Source organism: Pseudonaja textilis, chromosome 2 (genome assembly GCF_049901715.1).
Source record: "Pseudonaja textilis isolate UNSWEBS1 chromosome 2, rPseTex1.2, whole genome shotgun sequence".
Lineage (NCBI taxonomy): Eukaryota > Metazoa > Chordata > Lepidosauria > Squamata > Elapidae > Pseudonaja > Pseudonaja textilis.
Window position 1 is genome coordinate 55,451,329 of NC_141991.1, and position 27,921 is coordinate 55,479,249.

General features: G+C 38.9%; 2 protein-coding genes across 5 annotated transcripts in view; one reads left to right on the forward strand and one right to left on the reverse strand.

Moving 5' to 3' along the window:
• Positions 1–27,921, reverse strand: part of CNBP (CCHC-type zinc finger nucleic acid binding protein) — a 549,700-nt gene that overhangs the window by 245,154 nt on the left and 276,625 nt on the right. The gene's annotated exons all lie outside the window — the stretch shown is intronic.
• Positions 1–27,921, forward strand: part of VGLL4 (vestigial like family member 4) — a 97,545-nt gene that overhangs the window by 24,155 nt on the left and 45,469 nt on the right. The window contains exon 1 of one of the 3 annotated variants that reach the window (XM_026724361.2): positions 8,579–9,147. The exons of the other annotated variants lie outside the window; for them this stretch is intronic. Within the exon in view, the coding sequence (XP_026580146.1) occupies positions 9,063–9,147 (85 nt within the window). The 5' untranslated portion in view covers positions 8,579–9,062. Of the gene's footprint in view, positions 1–8,578; positions 9,148–27,921 lie in introns of those variants that run through there. 3 annotated transcript variants of the gene reach the window in all.

Below are 27,921 nucleotides of genomic sequence, written 5' to 3' on the forward strand. Positions count from 1 at the left end.
TCCGCTACTGGTTCTCCAGAACTGGTCAGAACCTGCTGAATACCACCTCTGATATATACTAAAGACAATTTCCCATCATTCCAGATGCTATTTTCCTTCCAGTCCTTTAGCCTCCTATAATTTGTATGACATATCTTTTCTTTTTTAAACATTGTGTTAAAAAGTTGTTGCAGGTTAACTAGCTGGCAACTCTCAAAAGGCCATAGAAATGTTTTATGAGTTGACATTATTTTACATTTGTGGTCAAAGCCGAGATATTGACTATTGTAACATTGATTAGTTTGAATTATTGTAACATAGATTAGATTTGAATTGGGACAGTCAGTCAATTGTGTTGTATACATACAGTATATAGTACCAGTGTTTATAGTGATTTTCACTAGAAACAGACCTAAATGTTAAAAAAAAAATGGAGTATCTTGGAACATGATTACCTTTTGGATGAGAATCAAGTAGTGTTCAAGCTTCTTCGATGGGCTATAAAATTGCAGTTACATGTTCAGACTGTGTTGGCAGGGATTTGGACTTTGAAATAGGATAGGCAAAGAAAGGGTTAGATGTCTTTTTCATTTCTATCTCGGTGCTTCAGATCACAGTTTCCCCAAAACAACTGTTTTAAATAAAAAGTGTATAGGGATATAATCTTAGTAGATATGCTTGCTAGAAACTCTCATTTGTAGGTTGCTGGCTACTTAGCACTGTGTCCCTCATAAACAGTGAATTCTTGGTTGAAACATGCTTTATGCTTCGTGTTTGATCTTGTAAATACATGTCTTCAAAATCTCTCATGTAGTAATAAAAAGGGAAATGCAATAAAAGGGAATTAGATGGTTTTTTTTTTTCATTTTTAATTGGGATGAGGTTGCAAATTCTTACCAGAGGGTAGAAGTAGTTTTTCATATCAATATCTGTAACAAATATTTAATCCCATCTATTTCACAAAGCAAAAGCAGCAACACCGAACCATTTTGAGACTCAAGATAAAATGCATTCTGGAATTCTGTAGGTACAAACATGAACTGGCACATTTGAACATTGTGTTTTTAATGATGGAATTATTAATATTAAATGATGCAGTTTTTTTAAAGTTTTATAAACATGCAAAGATGTTTGTCTTTTGTTTTAAAAATATGCTTAAATTTAATAAACAATGCCAAATGAAATGTGAAAATGCAATCTCACTAATCACGGAAGAGCCTATATTTTCTCTGCACTTTATTTATTATTTATTTATTTCCTCTTTTTATTATTTTAAAAAATAACTCAAGATGGCAAACATACCTAATACAGATTCCTCCTCCTATTTTCCCCACAACAACTATCCTGTAAAGTGGATTGAGTTGGATAAAGTTGAGAGAGAGAGAGAGAGAGAGAGAGACAGACAGACAGACAGAGAGTGTCTGGATGAAAGTTACCCAGTGGCTTTTATATCTAAGGCATATGTTTGTCTCTTTGTGTGTCTGTGTGTTTACGTGTGTACATATTTGTTCGTGTCTGTCTGTCTGTCTGTCTATCTCTCTCTGTGTATGTATGTATGTATGTATGTATGTATGTATGTATGTATTTATGTATGTATTATGTATGTATGTTTTGTATGACTCAGAGCTGTCTAATATAATCTTTTAAAGATTCCACATGTCTTTCCTAATGCTTGTAATATGATCTTTTTACTCATGAATTCAGCCACATACAAAAATACCTAACACGGGATTATTTATATGAAAGAAAATTTAAAAATAAGAGCAGTAATGGTTTTTTTTGTTATTTCATACCACTCTGTGATATAATTTAAGATATCTTTTACTAAGGTATTAGTAATTATGCTTTCTCTTTTTCTAAATACTTTGCAATATCAACAGCTAAAAGGCAGCTGGAAAATCAGGGTTAACAATCTGACTATTTAGTAACTAAATGAGGTTCCTTATGGTAGTAATTTGCTGAAAGTTGTTGCATTTATAGCTTTGGTAGAGATTCCATAATCAGTTTGCTACTCCAGGAAATAGTCAGTCGTGTTGCTAAATGACCATCTGTAATTTTCTGTGATATTTACAAAGACAAAAATATGTTTCTGGATTCTCAATTATGTGTTTGTTTAATTAAGATTTCTATAGGTCCTCGACTTATGATCCTTATTTCAGGCTCAATTATGGTTGTAAATCGTGATAGAGGTTAAACGGGCCACCCACATGACCGCATCCGATTTTGCGACCTGTTTTGCTGCAGTCATAAAGCATGCGCCATGGTTGTTAAGTGAACCTATTTTTCAGTGTGGGGTGGTTTTACCAGAAAGTAGAGTAAAAAATCAGTCATGTAACTGCAGGATATTGGAAATGGCCATAAATGTGGGCCAGTTGCTAAGCAACCAAAATGTATCCATGTGGGGGCTGGCCATCAAACTTTGGATTGCAAATAGCTTTTGGGGGGTCTGTTGTAACTAAGTTGAAGAATTCCTGTATCATCAAGTCTTTTACAAGTCCTTTTACAGAAGAAAAATACTGACTTGCATGCAAGCTAGTGGTGGTTATATGAGGGAAAATGAATATAACACAAAACATAGTTTGCTTGATTTCTTAGGTTTGTGAATTATAGTCACATTGAGGGATATTTCTTATATATACTTATTTCTAGGTTCCCTTCTGGGATGGTTTATATGCCTTCCTTAGGTCTATAATAACCGGACTTCTGAAACATAGAAAACAGCTAGATGGCAACAAAGAAATACTAAAAATGAAAACAAAACCTTTGCTGGTGTGTAGTGTATAGTCAGGTTTGCAGCCCAGCTCTGATTGCTATACCTTTCTTCATGCCTCCCAGAATCTTTGCTCCACCAGCTGCGTGCAAGGTCTAACAGTGATTTGTCTTCTCATGGAGAATGCTTCTCAACTCTGTATGAGAGATGTAGTCTGGGTAGAATTGTGAGGATATTTGGTGAGGTGGAAAGAAGCAATGCATTTGCTGAAGAAAATACTTTTATGTGATGTGTGTTTCAAACTTGTCAGAGCAGTTTTATCTCTGGCTTTGCATTCTTGTTAGCCCCAGGAGGAATTCTGACTCAGCTTCCTTGTGGGTACCCTGTTGTTGCTACAGTAGAGCCCCTCCCTGCCTTCCCTGAAGTGCTGTAGGCTTCAGAATCAAGAATTCAGGTTGAAGATTTCAGTAGTGTTATTTTTTTCCTTGGGTCTTCCAAAAGCAACTTTTTAAAAATGCATCATAATTACTTTTGCTTTTTTAAAATTATAGATTAGATCCCACATGTTCTCTCATTTTTGAAAGAGCTTTTTTGTTTTGTTTCTCAGCTGTTTATATTCCAGACACTATAAATCGTGGTGGTGAGAGGACAATTGACAAGGACTAAGGAAGAGTCATGTAATAAAAGTTCTAAGTAGGGATGTGTTCTAAATGTGTCCAGGTATTAGTTAAATAATGTTTGCAGGAGAAGTGGAAGGAAAAGGATATTGCAGGAAAGGAGGATTTGTCTCTGAAATACCATTTGGTACCGTGAAGTACCATCGAGAATTGTTTAGACAGACATACACCAGCATCGTTGCAAGCTGATTCACGATTTGGTATCTTTTAGTTTTTCAGTATACTATCTTTACAGGTTAGACATGTTCTACTACATGAAAAGACTCGTGGATTGCTAAAGTATTTTAAATGGAGAGCAAGGGTGTGGTATGAGCAGAAACTGGTGAGCAAGCAAATAACTTCCTAGGGCCATTCTCATTAGTATACATTTTCATAATGTTTCCTACTTTTGCCTCTGCAAAAGAGGTGGTAGCGCAGATGGTATCAGCATGTTAGAGTAATTGTAACTTCTTCTTCCTGAGTCAAATTTTGACTTTGTGTAACAGTGATAATTCCTTGGCAGCTATTAGAGGGTCCACAGAATCATGTGCTCCAAATGCTAGGAACCAGTATGTACATCGCTGGAGTGGACCCTTTGTATTTTTCAAATAGCCCCATATAAAGCATGTTGCAATTTTCTGCCTGATGGTAATGAGGCATGAGTTGCTGTTGCTAGGCAACAGTATGGCAACAGTCCTATGGCATGGAAGGTCACAACTAGTGCAATTGCACAACCATTTTGCACAGACAACTTAGTAATACATATACATAGGGCTCCATTATTGTCTTGGTATGCTTTGGGGAAGAACGGTTGGTTGCCATCCACATTTCATGGAGGAGGCTGTTTCACAGCCAGGGCCACAAAGAATGCCCACTTTCTTGGTCTTGCTTCATTGAAGGAATGTGGAATGGGTCCACTATTGCTCGATTTTGTGGGACTGGCAAAACCACTGGAAGCAGGAGGTCTGACACTATGCCATGTTGATTTTTAAAGGTGATAACCAGAATATGAATTGCAACAAGAAACTTACTAGGAGCCAAGGAAGCTCACATAACAATGGTGTTGCTTTGGTATACTGAGAACTATGGATTGTTTCATATTCTGGGTCAACTGAAGCTCCCACATACTTTTTAAGAGCAACGCCGTGTAAATGGGCCCATCGCAATAGGCCAGTTTGGACATGAGTAAGGCTGAGCATTGCCTCTCAATCTAAAAATGGGTATAACTCTGCAGAGTGCCTTAGATGCCATGAGTCCAGGGGACTGCACTGATTGTAGTTCTGGTTAAGGTCCTTTTTGAGGAGTGATTGTCACTGTTTCGTTTTCATTTATGAGCAACTTAAAAAGGAGCCTTATTATAGCTGCCTGGTTTTTTTTTTAAAAAAACCTTCATTATCTTCATATTATCCAGAACCATCACTGGCCCCTTCTTTTTTCATACTATAGCTGTATGATCTACTGTATATTAGTGGGGAAGTGATTTAGCAAATATGCTTCCTATTGGTCAGATTTCTACCACTTTAGTTATCTAATAGAGAAAATTTATACTGTGACCAAGCTAGAAACTGAAATATGGAATGATTAAAGAAAATGATAATAGTAATTCAAAGACAAAAGTGGCCATTTGGGTGTACATAGCTAACTTTTTCTAGATGAATGTAAAGCAGCCAACTTTTAACAAAATATCTATAATTTGTAATAGCATGCACATGTCTTCAGCATTGCCTGTAGAGGACAGTATTGTACTAAAACATATTTGGAAAGGTACAGTTTTTTTTTTCAAAAAAATAAATAAATCGTGTGCTACACTAAATTACAGCTTTCACTTGAGTGGGAGTATATTTAATTATACAATGCAGTGTTGGCACCTGGGCTTAGTCACATAGTTGCAACCAAGAAAAATTCTAAAAACCTAGGAAATCTTAAAATCTACTAAAAGTCATTATCAAGTCTAATGTAATAAGGAGAGACTGAACTTTGTGCAATTTCTCTTACTATTATTGTTTGTCTTATTTTGTCTTAAATACTGTTATACTGTGTTCTATATTTTATTTTATTTTTATTTATTTGATTTGTCAGTTGCTTACAAGTTAATAAGTATAAGGATAAACATAGTTATGAATACATGAAATGAATACATATAAGAAAAAAAAAGAAACAATAGGACAGGGACGGTAGGCACGCTGGTGCGCTTATGCATTTATGTCATAGGGTTCAAAGCACACAACCAATACTACAAAATATTCAGTGGTCGATTCCTTAAATGAATGAAAATTATTACTTAATGTAAATTATGAAACATGATCATGTATAGCGGGCAAAGTTTGGAATGATACATGTTTAAAATTGATTGTATTTCAAGCTGAACTTTTTTGTAATCGTTACAGTCTCATCAAATTCTTTTATGAGACTATAGGGAATTACTTCTTAGAAAAGAGTTGTAATATGTTTTAGTACTGTAAAAGATACTTCTTGGAGGTGATTCACATTTTTTTCATGAACATTTATTAATATATGTGTATGAAATTTGGCAATTATGGATGCCTTTAATTGATACATTTGCTCCACTATCTGAAATACAATGTACTAATCGAAACCAGATTCTTAAATATTTAATGCTATGTAGTACTTCTCTGTGGCAGTGAAAATAGACACTTGAATTTTATTTTAAATATTTTCAAAGTAGAATAATAAATATTAATATTTAATTATTAATAAAATAAAATAAATTATTAATAAAATAAATATTAAGTAGAATAATGTTAAAAACAACAAATGTAGAGAGTTAGTCTAGTAGACTTTTTTCATCTATTTTCTTTTTTTAGACAAGTCTAGGTTAAGCAGATAACCAATATATCCTATAATTACACTGAAGGTTAGATTATTCTCCATGAAATCCTTTCTTTCTTTCTTTCTTTCTTTCTTTCTTCCTTCCTTCCTTCCTTCCTTCCTTCCTTCCTTTCTTTCTTTCTTTCTTTCTTTCTTTCTTTCTTTCTTTCTTTCTTCCAATATATTAGACTAATGGCTCACTATGACAATTAGCAGTTTCTCATTTCTGGTTTCATCCAGCTGGAATGACATTCTTTGTAATTTGTTCCTTAGTAAATTGTTTAGGCTGTCAAAACAATTCAGTATCTAACTGTAGGTGTCAATTGGTGTCATTCAATTCACCGGGAATGAAAAAACAGATAGGGCTTGCTTGGCAAAGGATGTGACTTATATATGTGAGAGAGTAGAGGATTAGTTCTACAGTATCATTACAATGTGTTTGCTGTTGCTACACTTTGGTACAAACGTTTGTGGTTCCAAGCTGTGATTGATGGATCAGTTATAAAGTTACAAGGATGTTGATTTTAGGGTGCTGCTGGAGTATAGAAAATTGAGGCGGATTATATGTTGGTATAATCCTGGTAATTGTAGCTGCCAGCATAATGGGATATTGGACTGCTTTATATCACTAAAAATAAGTGAACCTAAGGTGAATTAAAATATAGTAAGATAATAATTTGAAGAACTTTACAGTTTTAAGATTAACATTTCAGAATGAAGGAAACTTTAGTCTGAACATGCAAATTTAATCCATGAATTATATCTTATTTGTTGGAATACATAATAAGCATAAAACAAGACCATTTAATTCCTCCTAGACATCATTACAGTCACTTAGTTTCAATCCATTTGTGACCAAGTCTTGTATCACAGAAAAATCAAAATGCAGCTAATTGAACACATTTGATTTGATCCTAAGAATAATTAGATGGAAAGAGGATTTCAAAAGACTTTTAGAGACTATTCTGTGTGACATGATAAATAAAGTGATTATACAGTGAATAAATGTTACTAATAAAGAATATTATAAAATTAGATAAAGGAAATTTCTCCTTCATGTTGAAGTCAGCTCTGGATAAGTACATGAAATAGCATGAAAGTGGCTTGCTTTCTTGTGGGATGCTTTTTGACTTCCCAGTCTTGTCTATAGCTCTGAGAAATCCGGTGGTCTCCCATCCAAATTGTAACCAGGCTTCACCTCCATTTGGCCTTTTAGAGATCAGCTAAGTTTGCTTGAAAACATTTATTTTTTTCATTGAGAGGGATAATTTTAAACTGCTGTATATTGCTTGCTGTTTTATATCTTAAACTTCTATTACTTCATATAAGCAGTCTTCTTAAGAAAATTATTGGGGTAATTTCTAGGTGTAAGTAGTAAATGCAGATACGATTAAACTCCCTAAATTATAAATTTGACAGAATCTGACCTAACATTTAAAAACAAAAATAAATTATAAATAATTAGGAGTTTTGTTTCAACTCCTCAACACAATATTGCCTCCAGCAGATTAATGTGTCATGTTTCGTTAAAAAAACTGCAGGGGGGGGGCGATATCCAGCAAACCAGAAATAGTTTATTGCAAGATTGTTTCTCAAAATGAAAAAAAAACAAACCCCAGCATTCTCTGATATCCAAAATAAATTTATCTTGCTTTAACTTCAACATGACTATTTGGTTTCCCCCTCCCCTCAAGGGCCCCTTGTGATGAGCTGTTCTCCCTCTTCTATTTGGCACTTTTTAATCCTGCTGTTGCAGTCCAAATCTCAGGTTCTCCAAAAGTGCCATTGCTTATTCCAACTCATCCTAACAAAACATTTGCTGTGTAGCAAACCAAGAATTAAACAATGCCTAAATGTATCTGAAACAAGGATGCCAGGTTCCTGTCGCTCTAAAGTACTCTTTTGGGAACTTACAACTTTTAACCAGATATTTAAATATTACAACAATTAATTAAAACATCACAGTTATATTAGTCTTTTTCTATGTGCATGGTTAACTGTAGTGCATATGGAATTAAATAATGGCAGTTGTATTACAGCCAGCTAAGTTTCGTTTGTAAGCAAAACTCATTTTTGTTCAACAGTGTGCAGTGTTTTGGATTGAGATTAGTTTGGAATTAAAAATAGATTAGGAATGTGAAAATGGGGAGAAAAAAAAAAGAAGCAAAGGTGTCAGCTTCTATTTTCAGAAATGAATCCACCCAATACGTTGATTTAACTTTCCAGCTTAGACTGTCAAAAGCAGCTTGGTGTTTTCTTTTTCTTCTCCAGTTCTGTAGTGGCAGCTGTGCTTCCTGTAAGGGCAGAGGCTGACATGGCCCCTTCTGTGCCGTCTTCAACAGCTCCTCCTCCTTCTCCTCTGTCTTGCTTTCAAAACTCCCTGTGCATTTAGAGCCTGATCTTGTGCAGAAAATATCCCTGACATTTGAAGAGCTCCAGGGATTCAGTGAGCATGCTCAGTGCTAGCTGACTGCTAGAAAGAGGAAGCTAGTTTACATAGGAGTCATACCAAGCATAGCCTGCATGTCAGCGCAGTTAACTTGCAGCGGGCTGTGAGGAGAATTAGCATGTCTTTGTCCTAGGAAGCCTGAGCTCTTCCAGGCCTTACCCTCCCCCAGCGCAATCTCAGTGGCGACGGTGGGCATAACCTACTCTCCACTTTCTGCCTCCAGATCTTGAGTTTCTGAAGGGGGATATTTTTATTTTGCCTCCCGCCCGCCTTCCCCCTTCCACTCCATTTTTAATATACTTTTGTTTTGATTAGTCGGAGGCTGGGCCTTGAGGCTGGTGGAACTTGGGAAGGAGCCTGGAGCATTTATTTGCCTGTGTTCTCGCTGCTGTTGGCGGGGTGAAAGCAAGCAAGCTGGTCTTCTTTGCTAGCCCACTAAATGCTATTTATGAAGATGGACCTGTTGAATTACCAGTACTTGGACAAGATGAACAACAATATCGGCATTCTCCGCCAGTATGAAGGTAGTAACTTATGATGCCTGTTGCCTGTAGCTTCCCTCCCCCCCCTTTTCCTTTGTAAAACCTCTGTTGAGTTTCCTCTGACTTGGAGCCTTTGCTGTGGGGCTATTCTCCTTCCGCGTCCCTACAATTGTGTCCAGAAAGCAAAAATCATTTACAGTATTGACTCTTTTCAGTTAGAAAGATTGGGGTCTTTTTTCTTTGCACTCTGTCTCAAAGTGGGCACAAGTTGCATCTTGCAAAGGTAGTGAATATCATTATAGATGAAATGTTTATTTAGTTGTGTCAGAAGACTTTGATTTCTGTAGCTTCTGAAAGCTTTCCTTTGCCTGGATGGGTTTTTCTTGACTATATACATGGCTTCTACATGCTTCCTTTCTACATTAAATACAGATGAGCGGCAACAATGGCTGTATGATAGGGTGGCAAGTTGTTTTTCTGTCATATCAGTTGCTGGTTTTAGGACATAATAAAGTTTTTTTTTAAATTACTTGGCTCCAGGGATTGAAGGGTGTCTGAATTACAGAATACAGAGTGGCCCTTTGTTTGACTTCTCATTTCCTGTACGGCTCTGAGAAAGCTCTGACATAGAGAACGGACTCCCCTCCCCTCCCCTGGTCCCACATCTCCTCCCTCCAGGTCTGCTCAGCAGTCTGCCCCTCACCCTTAAAAGCTACACAGCTGCTGGAAAGCAGGCACTCTGGCCATTTTCTAGCTGATTCTACCTCTCTCTCTTTTAATCCCCATATGTGTGCTTTGCTGATAGGGAATTTTCTCCTCACCAATATACAAACACTACAGTGGCATTACCCAACCTCACCCCTATCCCAGTTCTGGTTATAAGGGAGGCACAATTTTACTGCTTTTTAACAAATTCAATTTTAGTTTGAAAAGGCTGCAATGGGAAAGGAAAGGAAAGGAAAGGAAAGGAAAGGAAAGGAAAGGAAAGGAAAGGAAGATAGGCATCACTAGTTCTGGTTGGCAGTAGGGCTGCTTTTCTGTTGGCGTATGTGCAAAGTACCAGCAGACAGGCTGACACACAAACATTGCACAGACCTCTCAATCTCTCTTTTCCGGTTTTGCAGTTTGAAAGTTTTCCACTATTGTTTGGAGAGTGCTTTGTTTAATAGAGATCTGTGAAGAATTTGTTGAGGATAGCAAAATATAAATCTGCTAAGAATAGGAAAAGAAAAACAAATGAGAAAGCTGGCACTGAAATGCTGGCACTGGAAACATGTCAGCTGAAATAACAAGGCCTTTTCAATAAATTAATAATAAATACTCCTCAGAATGTATGTCTTCAAATCTCCTGTTTTAAAATAGCAAATATTAGAGATGACTGTGGGAGAAGATGTTACCTTACCCTAGATGTTTTCAGAGAATTCTTGCCTTTCTCAGCCTGGTACCTTTCAGATGTCCTGGAAATTCTGAAACCTGGAGCCCCAGGACATCAGTTGGGGCACCTAGTTGCAAAAAGTTAGGCCATCTTTTACAGGTTTGCCAGCTTCTTTTTTTTAATAAAAGTTGATGCCATGGCAAGACTTGCTAATAGTATTTCCCCTTTAAAGAGCCTATTGTTTGGGGCGAGTGTTACTGTTCTGTAATACTCTTCCTCTTGATTAAAATCAAGAAAAATACAACTATGCTTAAATGTTTAGAAAATGTAAATAGAAACAAAATAAGTTTATAAAGCATCTGTGGGTGTGTACATTTTCTTCTACTTTAAACATAGCAATAGCACTTAGACTTATACTGCTTCATAGTGCTTTACAATTCTCTCTAAGCAGTTTACAGAGATAGCATATTGCCTCCAACAATTTGGGTTTTCATTTAACCAACCTCAGAAGGAGGGAAGGCTGAGTTAACCTTGAGCCATTCAGACTTGAACTCCTGGACTGAGCGGTGAGTTAGCCTACAGTACTGCTTTCTAACCACTGCGCCACCACAGCTCTACTATGTGTTCTTAGAATAGGGAAGGCTCTTCCATGCTACTGTCATGTATTGTACATGTACATGGTAGAGCCTTACAACTAATCCTACTGCAGTTGACAGTGTATATATGTACATTCAAGATGAGTAAGATCATGAGAAGAATGTAATAATTTTTTTAAATTTTAAATTTCACTGTGTTAGTAAGAGACAATTGATTCTCTTATTGGAGCAGAGTGGATAATACGCACTTTCCCCTTCCTTAGACAGATGTTCTCCCAACCTGTTGGGCTGCAGTTCCATTTGCCATGCCTAGGTACTGTTAGTTGTGGGCCAGTGCATTTGGAGGGTATGAGCTGGGAAAGTTCCCTCTTAAAAGCAATTAAAGAATATACTTCAGAAATAACACTGCCCTTATTTTTTAACTTAATTATTTTTGAATTTACACATTTATTACAAGAGAGGATTATGATGAAAAATCAGAATTGCAAAAAATTTTGAAGGAAAAGTGTTTCCTAAAGCAAAACTAAACAGACATTTGAATATAAGCTTCTGAGGCTGTTTAATATCTATTCTGCTCAGTTTGAAAAAAAATGTCTTTGAAAAGGAACATAGTCTATTAGGTTATTATTAACACAAACACTTACAGAATAGGTCCTGGAACATTATGAGACTTTCCAGAAGAGAGATCATCTTTCTCCTAGAAGAAAATGGAGTAATAGAGTAATGGAGAAGTCTGGAACTCTTCAGATAACTTTACTGTGTGGGATTTTCCTTGTGGAAAATATACTAATATACATAGAAAACACATGAGGACCATAAAAGTGAAACACACCCTTCTTAATAGTATTCCTTTATGAGCTTAGATTTTAAAGTTGCCTCTAACTGGGAGATGAGCAGCATATAAATTTAATAAATAATAATAAATTGCAAGTATATTCTTCAAAGACATCCAAGGAATCAATCTTTTTCTTGCCTGCTGTCTATGCAGTTGTTTGCTTGAAATAGGGATCCAGATGTCTAAAAGAGTGCTTTTATTGTAGGGATATTGTAGTAGTCCACAAGTAATAGATTGTTTCTTGTTGTAAGGTATTTTCACCTCTTATCCCCACCTCCACTTAAGTAAACTTTATAAATATCAGTGCCATAGGAAGGGAAAAATAGTACTGCAGTATAGCTGAATGGAGACCAGTGCCATACTTCTTAATACTCGCTGAGCTGTTTTTTAAAATAGTCACTTTTATACATATTAGTGGAGGGCCTGTTGGTTTCCCACTTCAAGAGCAAGACTGCTCAACAGGCTATATGGCAGTTTTCTTCTTTTGTTTTTCCAGTATTGCAATGCAGGCCCAGTCTTTGGTATTCAGCCATATGGATAGCAGGGTTTAAAAAAAATAAATAACCAAGCCGTTTTTTGCTCTGGTTCCATGTTGTTATTACAGGACTTCATAGATCCTTCACAGGATTAATAGATTGGCTATGATAATAGAGGGACAAGCATACTAAAATGTAGTGGAAGACACAGTGAACTTTTGAGCACTCGAGATCATGTTAATAGTGTGTCTAGAAATAGCACCAGGTTTGAACCTTGCCAAGTCTTTGATGACCTTCCTATGAACTTTGTATGGGAGTTGGATAGGTAGTGGCATGTGTTATAGGATGTAACTCCAAGAATACAGGTTTTTGGGAGGGATCTCTACATTTCAATAGTAATTTTGATGAATTCATTCCTACTGCTTTTTATCCAGATTATAGATAAAAACTAAAACATTAAAATTTTTGCATGCAGTCCACTAGAAAAAGATCTGCGGAAAGAAGTGGGAACTAGGCAAGGCAACAGAACATACGTGCTATATTTATTTTCATTCACCTTAAATTCCACCTTAAGGTGGAAAGTGTGCTAGATTTTGAAGTTTCAAGGGTCCATACTACAATACACTCATTAACTTTGATTTTATTTTATTTTTTTCAAATAGAGCAAAATTGGAGGGATGGTATTGCTTCTTCATCAACTCATGGCATTTTCTGCTTCTCTGTCTATACTTGGACCCTTCCACACGGGGCTTTGGCACTGCTCCTAGGTTGCTGCTGACTTACACCAGAATTCATACCCTGTTATTCACTTTGGGAAACCCATGTTCATTTTCTTCTGGTTTGGCTGTGGCATAGCTTAAATTGCAATAATTCCATTTGGACCATTGTTATTCATTAGTAGGAATTCCTGCCAATCCCTGCCTTGTGGCTTGATGGCCATTTTGCTCCAGAGTACCATGAAATCCTTATATCAGAATTCCAGGCGTTTTACAGGAAGTCAGACTTCATTTTTGTCTTCACCTTGAAGATTCTTTATTGGAACAATTTATACCACTTGTATGATTACAGTAACTTAAAATAAAATTTCACATCCATGAAATTTTAAAATACACCATAAAGCATGATAGATGCAAAATAAATGTTACAAGAGATCTTTTCTATCTGTAACCATATTCCTATAAGTGACCTTTTTCATAAGCAGGTGCCATTAGACCAAACCATTCCTATATTTATGTGGACATGATGGAGTCTGTCCTTCTTTATTCCAGTTATTTTTTGTCGTACAATATTTTGGAATATGACTTGAGCAAGAAATAAGAAATGTAACAAGTTGAGACAATTTCCCTTTAGGCATGTTTTGAGGCCCCAAATAGTGTTATTTCTAGTACATTTTATATAGACAGACTAGAAAATTGAATTTTATAACAAAAGAAATTAGATCCATATGTGAAGATCAGAACCACTACTTTTCCCTCCATTTTTGCATGATAGCTCATATTACTTAGTTGCATATTACATAATTGCTTCGCTTACTTCCTGTAAGGATGAAGCATTAGTTGGCTGCAAACAACATTTGGCAGAGTTATACAAATTAAACAGTTTTGTGTCTTTCTTCCAAGGCAGCCCAGCATACAGATATTTGAGGAGGAGAAAAAAACGTGAGATCTAATGTGCATTGAGTAGTTTGTTTAAAGGCTTGTGAATTGCTATCTTGAAGTCTGATTTGTTAAAAGTGTTTAGCTTCTTTGTATCTAAATTGAATAATTTTAGGAGATGTTGAATGAACTTTACACTCAGATATTGCCTTTGTGGGTTCAGATTTACACAGAAAAATAATGCCTCTTTTCATTGTTTTAGTGACTTAAACAGTACTGTTGTTTTTAATACAGGGTGGGGGGGCGAGGGAAGATTCACTCTCTGGTTGTTTTTCATATTTAAAATACAAAGTAATTTTGAACATTTAAAAATGTTGATTCATTATGAAATTCTCCTCCATGCTATATCGAGAGCCCAGGATGGGTTGACTCCTTCCTATGACGTCATTTAGCTGAGTCTGTACTAAGATATAAAAGCCAGCCCCCAGAAGAGACCCCAGCTTTTGACTCAGCTCCTTTCAGTCAGTAGCTGTGTCTCTGAAAGCATTCTGTTGGAGAACACTCACCAGCGATCTTCAGTGGCATTTTTCCTCATTTCAAGCAGCCCTCAGGATCTGGGCAGCTGCTCTTCCAGGAGAGCAGGGCTCTCTCTCTCTCTCTCCTGCAAGGTTGGGAGCAGCGTTGCCAGAGCGCTGTTCAGGCAAGTTGGGCAGCATCTGTAGACCTCCCCCATACCTGTGATTTGAGTGGTTGTAAAAAGCGATCGGCAAACCGATACCAGCTTCAGCCAACTGATCGTGTGGCCAGAGGCTGCCCTTTCCTTTGCTGACTTCACTTGGGGCTCTTTATAGCCTAAGGAGAAATTCTTCGACCTCGGAGCCTGTTTCCCATAGTCAGCGGTCATCTTGGATTGAAGCCTTCCACCACGAGGTCAGCAGCCATTTTGTAAGCCCGAGGGCCAATTTATACCCTAAGGGGCTTAATACAAAAAAATTACAGTTTCTTTCCATCGTAAGAGCCTTTATTCTTCAAATGGAGCAAGCTAAGGGTCAGGCAGAGTGTCTCCCCCCCCCACCAGTGGAACAGTCTCTTAAGCCAACAAGAGAAAAAGTTGTAGGCAACTCACCCAATCAGTCCAGAGGGAGGTGGCTGCTAAAATCAGAGCTAAGGCTCTAGCCCCTAAGAAGGCAACTCAGGCTGAGTTGAGGGAAGAAAAGTGCAGACATGCAGCCCTAGAGAGGCAGTTCAACTGAACTATTCAACAGAAGGGAGTGCAACTGCAGCATGTTTCAGGTGATACCTGTGGGCCCCAGCCAAGCCCTCCCAGGGGAAGAGAAGTTATCTATGAGCCTTTCTATCCTCCATCCTGGTCTCCTGAGGCTTTTGCAGTACAATGATCCTCAGGATCTAAGCAGATCTGGGCCTTATTTCCAACAGGCTTCTGGGCCTGATGCTCCTCCCCCTCCCTCCAGGCCTCGAACCTTTCTTCAATCTAGGCTTGAAGCCACCTTCACTCCCTCAGCAGCGGGCCTTCGGCCTTCTGCCCCTACCTTTGAGCATAGACCAGGGGATATCCAAGATGTTGTCTCTTTGGCCATTAGGCAGGGATTGGCTGAAAGCTTCAAGCAAATCCTTCGACCTCCAGAAAGGGTTCAGGCCCTTCTCCCTTCTCAATCTATAAGTTGCCTCATCACCCTGATTTGCACAGGCCCCAGGACCTCAGGGTCCATTCTTCTCTACCAGAATGGGAGGAGGTTGATGAGGAGGGAAGGGCTTCACCATCTGAACACAGTTACTCCTCTCATTCAGAATGTGAAGAGGACGAGACCTTTGACCAAAATCTTTCAGAGGAAGAGCACTCTCTCCCAGAGCAGACATCCTCTGCATTGGTCTTCAATCCTTCTCTCTTCAGGCCATTACTCAGCATGGCCTTGGTCACTGCCAAGCTGTCGCCAGAGGAAGTGGCTCCTGAGCCACAAGGAATTCCCTCTAGCCAGGGAGACTCATTCTTCTCCAAGCCTTTAGTGCATGCAGGGGTTTTACCTTCTCCCACTTTGTCCCTGGACATGGTCAAGGAACAATGCGCTTCCCCTTTGGCAGGTCCTCACCCATCTTCTCTGGATAAGCGTTTCTACAATGTCAGCACAGCCCTGGACAATTCCCTGGCAGTGCCTTCTGTTGACATTCCGGTTCTGGCCTCTTTCCCATTTTCTGGCACTCTCACGTGGGCATCCATACAGTGGATGCACCAACTCCAGATTAGATTGCCTACATCTGACCTTCGGTCTCACCAATAAGATTATTGCAGCGGCGGAATTCACTGCAGATGCCACTCTCAATTCCGCCAAATTTGCATCTAGGGCTATGGCATCTTCAGTAACAGCAAGAAGACTGTTATGGCTCAGAAATTGGCAGGCGGAGTCACGCCATAAATGGAAGCTGGTTTCAGTTCCATTCGCGGGTGATAAGCTTTTTGGCGATGCTCTGGAACCTTATCTCATCGAAACCAGAGATAAACGTAAAATTCTGTCTTCCTCTGGGAAGAGAGCTGACTATCGGCCAGCTCATTATACTGGTAAACAGCCCTTTCGGGAGGGTGGGGGTCATTCCTGCCATCGCTCTAAGTAATCCCTCGTTCTCCCCACCCATCGGAGGTCGCCTAGTGTTCTTTGCCTCCAAATGGGAGGAGTCAACGGCAGATGCCTGCGTGCTCAGCACTATTAGGTCAGGATTACAATTGGACTTCCTAATGCACCCCCCTCCCCCCCAAAATTGTTTTTTTGATCTGTCCTGTCTCTCAGGACATTTCAAGGCAAGACCTCATGAATCAGGCCATTCAACTCCTTCTTGAAATCCGAGCTATTCAAACCTGTTCCCCCCTCTCAATGGGGACGTGGGCTTTATTCTCTCCTTTCATCGTTCCCAAAGCCTCAGGGGGGGTAGCAAACCTTCCTGGATCTAAAATTTCTCAACCAATTTGTAAAATACAGGCTATTTAAAATGCAGACTCTGCATTCTATTTTAGAGAACGTTCGGGAGGGTGATCTCCTCTCTTCCACTGATCTCAATGGAGGCTTACCTCCACATCCCCATTTGGCCTCATCATCACCAGTTTTTTCTGTTTCTGTTATCAGAATACCCATTACCAGTATCGAGCACTTCCCTTCAGCCTCTCATCGGCTTCAAGAGTCTTCACAGAGGTTCTGGCAGCATAGATGGCATCTCTGCTTTCTGTTCCAGTGAGGATCCAGTGCTACTTGGACAACATTTTGATTCTGTCCTCCTTCATCCATGCAGCCCATCGGGATCTGCAAATTACCCTGTCATATCTCCAGAGCCATGGATTTTTCCACTCCTGTCCACTCTAATGGTTCCTGCTTCCTTACCAACGAGCAGGAGCCAGCCACTCATCCATCAAGGTCCCACTCCCACCACAAATCCGGAGATCTCTCAATTGGTGGTGTTCCCCGATAATCTGGAAGGGACTCCTTTTCAGCGTCCCAGACAGACTAGTGATAACCACCAATGCCAGCCTTCTGGGTTGGGGTTCCTATATGCAGGGCCAGATAGCTCAGGACCTTGGTCCAGGTCAGAGCAGGCCCTTCCCATAAATTGGCTAGAGCTCAGAGCCATTTTTCTAGCTCTCGAGCATTTCAGGCACTCAGTGACTGGCTCTCATGTTCTAGTCCTTATGGACAACATGGCCGCCATGGCTCGTGTCAACCGGCGGGGGTGGGGGACAAGGTCCAGAGCCCTCATGGGAGAGGCTCTACGGTTGGGGTTATGGGCAGAGCAACTCCTGTTGTTGATCTTGGCGGACCACTTCTCCGGGATCAACAACTCCCAGGCCGACTGGCTCAGCAGGAGCCTAGTTGACCAGGCAGAATGGTCTATTCCTCCTTCTCTATTCAGGGACCTTTCCCTCAGATTCGGAATGCCGGAGGTGGATCTTCTCCACTCCTCAAATTGCCCAGGTCACCAGATTCTTCACCAGGTTTCCTTGCTAGGGAGCAGAGAGGACCAATGCTCTTCGGTGCAGATGGCCCAAAAGTCTCCTCTAAGTCTTCCCCCCGCTCCCATCATTCCGGCAGTAATTCAGAAGATGTTGGAGGAACGAGTGGAGCTCCTCCTCCTGGCACCCTATTGGCCAAGGAGGCCCTGCTTTGCGGACCTGGTCAACCTGTCGGTGACTTCTCCTTGGAGGATCCCAGCCCATCTAATCTCCCTTCATCAGGGGATTCTGCTCCACTCGGAGCCCCAGTAGCTCAAGCTGACCATGTGGCACTTGAGCGGCAGTGGCTAGAGGAGGCTGATCTTCCTGAAAGGGTCATCCTCACTATCCTGGCATCTCGCAAACCTCCCACAAGGCGCATCTATGATGCCACCTGGAAGGCCCTTCCCGATGGTGCCTTAGGGAGGGTTTCTCTCTCCCGCTTTAGCCTAGTTGGCAGGTTCTTAGATTCCTTCAGCATGATCTGGAGAAAGGTTTGGCCCCCAACACCTTACGCAGGCAGGTTGAGGCCCTCTCCTCGGTTCTTTCATGGGGTTCGCTTCCTTCCTTATCCCATCACCCTTCAGTCAGGAGGTTTTCGAAAGGGGCTTCCAACCTGCACCCTCCGGTGGTTCACAGGTATCCTTCCTGGGATCTTCATGTGGTCCTTTATGCCCTTACAAAGCCCCCTTTTGCGCTCCTTAGAACATTGTCTCTCCGTTTCGTGACTCTGAAGGTAGTGTTCCCCATTTCCATCACATACCAGCCAGGCGGGTATCCGAGCTCCCTGCTCTTTCCATCAGACAGGACCTTTGTTCCTTTCACGATGATAGGGTTGTCCTCAGTCTGGACCCCTCATTTATTCCAAGGGTTAACACCTGTTTCACAGGTCCCGGGACATTATGTTGCCTGGCTTTTTCCCCCTCCCACACCATGACTTAGAGCAGCAGTGGCACTCGCTAGACGTAGGTAGGGCTCTTAGAATATACATTAAGTGCACTTCCTCCTTCAGGAAGTCTGAAGCCATTTTGTTTCCTTTTCCCTTCTCACTTGGGGCACAAGGCCTCTTCTCCTACTATTAGCAGGTGGGTCAGATCTTGCATTGAGCAGGCCTACAAAGCTGCGGCCCTTCCAGTTCCTCGAGGTCTGACGGCGCACTCTACCAGAACCGCGGCCACTTCGGCTGCCTGGGCGACCCAAGCACCCTTGGAGGAGATCTGTTGTGTGGCCACCGTCTGGATGTCTTTGCCTTGGCAACTGCAGCCTTCGGCAGACGGGTGCTTCAGCAAGTGGTTCAACGGTCAGTGTGATGAGCCGGACGAGGACCCACCCGTGGACGTGCAAGCTTTGGTATGTCCCATCCTGGGCTCTTGATGCAGCATGGAGGAGAATGGGCATTGGTAGAAGTTACCCTGAATGCCCTTTCTGTCTGTGCTGCGAGAGAGCCCAGCCCCTCCCTTGATTCGTCCGGAGAGGGTAAGTCATATTTCCATATTCATTTGTGCTTTCAGAGACACCTTTCAGTCTGTCAAGTATCTTCGCCAAAGCTGGGGTCTCTTCCGGGGTCTGGCTTTTATATCTTAGTACAGACTCAGCTAAATGACATCATAGGAAGGAGTCAACCCATCCCTGGCTCTCTCGCAGCATAGATAGAAAGGGCGTTCAGGGTAACTTCTACCAACGCCCAGTTTATCCTTGTTTGCCTATTATAAGAATTAACAGTTGTCATTGTTCTCTAGAATTGATTTTCAATTGATATATTTTGTTACTATTCCAAGTATGTATTTACATAGAAGCTAAAAGTTGCAGTTGAATTTTTGGAGGTCTGAATTTTTTTTAAGTTAGGTGTCATATACAGCGTACCAGTGGTGATTTTCTGCCGGTTCGGCCTGGTTCTGGCGAGCCAGTAGCAGTGATGAGCAGCGGAGGCAGAACCGGTTCTCTCCGCTGCTCTGCTGTTGGGCCCGCCCGCCCACCTGGGCTCCCATACTTACTTTTATTTGCTGAATTTGAAGTGCAGCTGCTTTGCACGGCACAGAAAAGTGCCATGCAGCAGCTGCTGAAGTGACTGGCATTGTGCAGGTTTACAGGAGGCGAGTTAGAACGCCACTGCACTTGTGCAAATGCATTTGGTGCGCACGTGCATGCAAAGTGTGCACGCACGCACAAAGCACGCCCATCAAGCCACACCCACCGAAAAATAATTGAATACCACTACTGCAGTGTACATATACTTCTAGTTGTGCATAAAAGTTGCCTGTTGAAATATTGGAATTGTTGTTTAGCGCACCCACATTGTTGGTATGAAAAAGATGTGTGGCTGCTTCTAAGTGAATATAAGCATCCTGGCTCATTGAATTAGATGCAAATAATTATAGCATGGAAGGAAATTCTTTCTCGAATGCTTAATCTGGCTAAATAATTTTAGATGTTTTATGCTAACATCTGGTGTGCATTGCTTCTGTTTAGTCCCCCCATCTCATCTCCAGCTTGCCTGCTGTGGCATCTTAGAAAACTATCACAGTCATTCCGTGGTTGGCTTAAATTAAATCACATGGAGCCAGCTAAAAGAATGCTGACATATGCAATTTTTATACTGAACGCAGTAAAACCACAGGTCAGAGTTAAAAAGAATTTCTAACTCTTTGTGTCTAGACTCCAGGCTCCAAAATTAAGAAAAATGTTGTAGCATAAAATCGTATATGTTGCAAAAAGATAGATATCAAAATTTGAAAAATGTGAAATGTATTTAACCAAAATGTAACATGCTAATGAAGATAAAGTATACATGTCCTAGGATAATGTTGAAGAATCCAAACTGAGTCAGTCACCAGGACCAAAGGTTTATTCTTCCAAGCTTTCGGGCTCGTGCTGGAGCCCATCATCAGGGAATTTCTCTCTCTCCAGAATATTCCAAAAATGTGGAAGAATAAACATTTGACCCATTCAAATTGGATTCTGAAAAAATACAACATTTATAAGATCCCTGAAAGTTGCAGAAATTTAATGATTTTTACCCCAAGCAGAATCACCTAGTCACAGAACTGGAAGGGGGATCATAGACATCAATATAACTAATCCTCTAGTCAGTGCAAGATCATCCATGTAGAATGCAGCTGCAGGATCCCTGGTGGACTATTAAACTGGTGTTTTTGCTATTAAGGTTGGTTGCACAATCAGCCAGATGTTTAGATTGGATTTAGTATTTTTGTCTTACCTACCAAGTCCTTCCCAAGGACTTGTGATAGTTTAATAATATTAAATATATTGTTGGAGGATGTAAACTGTTGCAACTGAATGATGTTTTGTCAATGCTGATGATGTTCAAGCGATGGTCCAGATACTGTACTTTGGAATTGCACCCAAGAAACACTATTGGCACTATCTTTGCTTTCTTAGACCACAGTTGTTCTGCTTTTGTTTGCAGGTCTTCTTTATATTTTGTGACTTTCTCAGTTCTTTTTTTTTCTATTCTGCTGTCTCTATGTGTTGCAGTATCCATTATCCAGATTTTTTTCCCCTTTGTTATTGACAGTTAAGTCTGGGTAGTTGTGTGTTTATTTGTTTGATTTCTAAAATCCCAGAGCATATTAGTTTCTTACTGTTCTATTCCTTTGATTGTTCCACCAGTTCCTGCTTGTAGGCAAAGGGTATTTCTTGCAATTGTTTTTATTATTATGGTTTGTTACACGGTCAGCTAGATGTTCAGACAGGATTTGGCATTTTTGTCTACCTGTCAAGTCTTTTCCAAGGACCTAGGATAGGCAGATCTGGATGTCTGATGATGTTACAGATATCGGTTGAAGGATGGAAGCTGTTCCAAATAAAGTCGCCTTTGCAATTGACTGATGGTAAATTTGTTGATGCCAATAGTATTCAAGTGGTACTCCCATTGTGTTGGATGATGATGATAATAATCAGCAGCAGCATAACAATGAGAAAGCAAAGCTGCCAGTTTTTTTAGTTGGTAATGACCTTAATATGCATCAAGCTCTTCCCAAGTACCTAGGATGTCATTATGTATCAGTGTAGTATGTGTGGGGATCCAAGCAGTGTAGTCTTTTATAATTAATAGATGGAAATTTTGTCAATGTGCGGATTTTCTAAGTGTTGTTCAAATTTTTTTTTTTGGGGGGGGGTATGGCAGCTATTGTGCTGATAATCACTAAGACCACCAGAGCTAGTTTATGCCATATGATGACTATTATCCATTAACCTTTTTAATCTTCTTTAAAAGTATTAGATGGCAGTTAAGCTAATTTTAAAACAGCAAGGGTAAATATGTAACATCCTTGGATACATTTTGAGTCTTGGGATTTTTAAAATTTATTTATCAAATATATATTTGATAAATTTATACATCTCACCCAAAGCAACTTTTAATTTTAATTTTGCTTTTTGGTCATTGATATTCAGGTTCTTTTTCTTATTTGATGAATTACTTTTATAGATGGTTTTGGCTTTGTTTATAAGATACTGTATAGAATATTACCTATTTATTCTGCTTTATATTTCTAACCTACAACTTGGTGTGTGTAATTAAATGTTATAAAATGTGATAGAAAAACAATGGTGATAGAAAAACCAGTGTAAAGACATTCTAAATGGATTAAGAACTGTCATTAGCTGTACAGTATATCCTCAATAAACTAGAATCATTCTTTGTTTTAGAAATATTACCTAAAACAATCACTAAACATAGGATTTATGTTTTGGGAAACATGAATTGGAAGTTCCAGGCAAGACTTTTCTGACTTTCTGCTGCACTTATCCTTAAAATGATTCTGGGTATTTCTAAATTAATTATTCTCCATTCACCATATAAAATGTGGAGTAAAATAAAAGCCCATTTTAGGTCATATAACTTACTTGATATTAAATCCCTGCTCAATATAACTTGTTGACATGAAGCTAAATTTAGGAAAATCAAAGAAAAGAGCCAGGTCTATTTCCCATAATTCCAGATTTGAGCATGAGATTAAACCAGTTTCTATCAGTTTCTTGCCATGTCGAAAATCAGGCTTGCCTTTTCTTATTCCAGCGCCAACCCCTTGACACTGTTCTATTGTAGGTACCGCAGCAAATTCCCCACAGTCAATAACACTTGGCAGTCACAAAAAATCCAAAAAATGGAACAGTCTCAGACACAAGTTACTCTCTTCTTCTGCATGTATGACAAAATAAAATCATAATTATACAAAAGCATATTGTAATTCTTCGGTCACATGCGAGAGGATGAGGCAAACATCTTTTTTTTCAGACAGCATATTTTGTCTGACATAAATTAAATATGACTCATGTGCTGCTGACTCAGTGGCCAAAACTGTGGCATCGTCTATCACCTTGCATTGCTGTGCCCATTTTCCATGAAGTTGGATTATAAAATTGATAACCTGAGGCTATAACAAATTTCCATTGTTCACTTTCTGTTGCCATCCATGAACTCAGCTTTCTCTGGCAGTGGTTGGGACTAAACCAAAATCAGTCCAAGGAACATGAATTCCTATTCATAAGATTCATTAAGAAAAATATTTAAAGTAACAACTCTTGATTTCTGTTCTATATTATGTTTAGGAGCAGGGCCTATTTCAAAAAATAAATTAGTACTTCTTAATCTCCCAAAAGGTGTTTACATAAAAGATTTTGTGGTGAGGTGTCAATATCTCAACTTTTCTTAAAGACCACACAGTGAGTTCACAAGTCCTATTTAATTTCATAGTTTGAGGATCTAATATTACTCATATATGATCTGGTGAACTTGTAAACTGTAATAAATATATGCTGCAATCTATCTTTAAATCAGTTCTATTCATGTGATTTCACCTTCTTCCTTCCCTGCTCCTAGCATGAACAAATGAATGTTTAATAACATATTTTGGTGACCCAGGCATTAAAATTAACACATGAAAATAGAATGTGCTTTAAATAACATTTCCCAGATCCTGCTTATGTAATTCCATCAAGAAAGCTTAAGAAATTGCCTACATAGGGTATCATCAGCTGATATCCATGAACAAAGACCTAGTTTTATATATGTTTATCTGTTATAAAGTTTTGGTGAAAGCAATCCATGAAATAAATCACAAGGAAATGGTCTCTAATACAGGTAGTCCTTTGACTTACGAACTCAGCTGAGTCCAGAATTTATGTTGCTAAGTGAGAAATTTGTTAAGTGAGTTTTGTCCCATTTTATGACTTTTCTTGCCACCTTTGTTGAGTGAATCACTGCAGTTATTAAATTAGTAACTCAGTTGTTAAATTAATCTGGATTCCCCATTGATTCTGCTTGCCAGAAGTTTGCAAAAGTTGGTCACATGACTCTGGAACACTGCAACCATCATAAATATGAACCAGTTGTCAAGCCTCTGAATGTAAATCACGTGACATGGGGATTCTGCAACAGTCATAAGTGTGAAAAATAGTCATAAGACACTTTTTTTAGTGCCTTTGTAACTTCAAACACTCATTAAATGAACTGTTGTAAGTCGAGGACTACTTATAGTCTGCTTATCTCATTGTGTAGTAGCACTTACTTTTAACTTCATTAGTCACAGAATTTTACTTTTTGATACATGGTATTATGTGCTATAGGAAAAAAATGGTAAATTCTTTCATACCCTAGATCTGAACATTAACTTTTACATGTTATTTTTACAATCTTCCTTATTTTTATGGTGTTTGGATTTTCCAGAAATAATTTCCAAATTGAGAACGAAGTGATTGGCTATAATTAATTTCCTGCTCTTCCTATCAAATTTAGAAACCATGTAGAAAATGTAAATGCTTCACAAAACAAAGCAAGATGACTTGATAAGTACTGAGTCTCAATATAGGAATTTTGGTTACTTGAGTAGCCACTAATAGCTTTCTCACTTTTTAGAAAAAATCTTTGTAGCTTTTGTTAAATCCAACTTAACTTTTATCCTTTAGATTTGAATGTGACTATAAAATAAAGCTACTGGTTTAATGCATGTAATCCATGAAGTATCCATCATACATTTTAAACAAAGAAATTATATTCTTTAATATATCAGTTTGCTTTTACAGAACAGTTGAGAGAATTCCCCTTTACTCAGTAGAAAAGTGATAAATTCACCCTTCCATTCAACAGGCCTATTTTTAAATAGCCACTACAAAAAAACCGTCTGAAATAGAAATCAGTAATTGATGTTAGATTAAAATTTTAGCGTTTTGTCTAATGTTAATTTCTTACAACTATGTTATTGTTGGTTTCATGATCTCTTCCTTGTGGAAACATCATAATGGCACAGAAGAAATGGTTCTTTTCAACATACAAGAGTTTGTGGCTGGTTTTGACTTTTAGCTATTTTTTACTCTTACTTAAGTATTAGTTTAAATATTATTTACTTGACTTTTCAAAGATTAAACATCATGCCAGTCACATAGATGTTAGCAATATATATTAAACCTGATCTGAGAGAGTTACAAATCTGTATTTGTTCTTAATAGTTTGTAACTGAACTAATTCTCACATCTGCTGTCTTTCTTTTCTTTCTTTTCTTCTGCTGCAGTAAAATAATGTGAAGTGCTTTGAAGTTGACCTTCAAAGAGATGTGTTTAAATGACTTTGATTTAGAAGAAATTGTCTAGAAAATGATGGATAGTCTTATTTTCTAGTGTTGTTTTTTTGTATAAAATATTTATAAAAATGATGGTGATGGAAAAAAGTAATATAATGCACAATATTGTGTTTCCTTCAAAAACAGCAATTCACATTGTTAACTATCTATAAAAAGACACATTTAGTTTTCAAGAATACAAAGTGTTTAAATAAGTACTATGTTAGATGTGGCAGCTAATGTGATTAAAATATCTTTTGAATTAATATATTTGAATTTGATTCCAAACTAAAAATTCTTACAGAATTTATCCTAGGAATGATTCCTAAGGCAATATAACATAAAAAGCAATTATAATATATTACATAAATGGATAACTTAAAATATGTCACATTTAACATACTTTGGTTAAAAGAATGTTGTATGATAATATGAAGGGATTTTGGAATAGAAATTACTTAAATATAACAACACAAAATGAATATAAGGTGAAGGGAGATTTCATGAGAGAATGAAATGATATTTTCATTCATTTCATTTCAAATGATTTATTGTCAGGCCAGTCTTTGTAGGACTTCCAAAACTAGAGTGTGTGTTTGTGTGCTGCTACTAAAAAGTGTGCTACTCAAATAGCCATCTGCCATAATTCAGTATTCAAGGCCTTTTGGGGATTAAATTGGTTAGACTATTTGGGCCCAATTCTTGAAATCCTCCATAGGTTGCTACTTATTCTTTCTGTTAGGACTTGAAGTAAGTTGAGGCCTGAAAGTGAATTTTTCACTGGCATTCTGTGTCCTCACCTGCCATAATATCTGTATTAACATGAATGTTATAAATTAACTTCAATAACAAGATAATATACACTAATATATATGATGCTATAGAAACCCAAGTAGAGGATCACTGGGACATGGTTCACTGAATTTTAGCTCTTTTAGTCAAATAGAGTTTAAAGGGTACTTGTGTTCTCAGGTTATAAGCATAATTCCTTAATAGAAATACAATTTAGCCCAGAACAGGTTAAACTCCATGCACTAAAATTAATCAACTGTTCACTAAAGGTGCTTCCATGTTGTTTGCAATTGGCTTCACTTTATTGGGGAAGCTAATTTTATCCATTCCAATGGCCAGACTCTGATGAAGCACTTCTACTGCCTCACTTAAATGTGAGAGTATATCATTAACATAGTGATGTTGCTGCACTTTAATACACATACACACACACACACACACACACACACAAACACACACACACAGAAGGGTGGGCTTCAAAAATTTTAGCAATGGGTTCTCTGCCTGGTTGCTGGGTGGGTGTAGCTATGGTGGGTGTGGCCTAGCTGGGCTCCTGCACTGGGGGATGTTCTTGCCTCCCCGGGCTTCAGAGGCTTTTTTCAAGCCTCTGGAAGGCGAAAACGGCCTTCCTGGGCACCGGAGGCTGTCTGGAGGTCAGTTTTTGGCCTTCCCAAACTTCTGAGAAGCCATTTTTTACCCTCCCCAAGCCTCTGTGCACACCCTGCACTTACCTGCGTCCAAAATGGGCTGCACAGGGACTCCTGGGAGGGGTGGCCTGGGCAGGGCCAGCCAGGAGTGGAATTTGGGGGTTCTCTGAACTGTGCATAATCTTAGTTTAGAGCATCTCCCGAACCCCTGCAAAACTCGGTAGCCCCCCCTCCCCCCCCCCCGTGTGTGTATCCTATTTCCTCCATAACAGCAAACCTGGTGGAGAGTAACTGTCCCAAAGTCACCCAGCCAGGTTTCATGCCTAGGGCAGGACTAGAACTCGCAGTCTCCCAATTTCTAGTCTGATGCCTTAGCCACTAGACCAAACTGATTCTATTTCTGTTATTTTATGTGGATGCTAAATATGGGAGATAAAACGCATACCATTTGGACCATATATCACTTGATATAATGCATAAAACTTACAAGAGTAACCAAGTATGAATGGAATCCTCACAAAGCTCTAATGCTCGTAGCTATCTCAGACAGTATCTTAAGAAAGAATAATGTGGTCGATACTATCAAAAGGAATTGAGAGTTCCAGGAATAAAAACAAGATTGTATTCTTCCTGACTTTTTTCAGTAAATGGTCTTCCATAGATAATGATAGCTGTCAAAACCAGGTCCTAAGTACCAGCTGAAGTAGATTTGAAAATTTCACCCAGAAATACATTCTTGTGGCCATAGATCTTAAATCCACTTAAAGAGCTTGCCCTGGAAGGAATATTTAATTGAAACATTTGCTGCTGGGCTAGAAAGAAAGAATATTGTAGCATATTTATCTGTGGTTTTACAATGGTAAAGCCAAAGTTAATTTCATCAATATTACATTCATTCGTTAAAACTGGAATCCAAGGTGGCTGGCCTT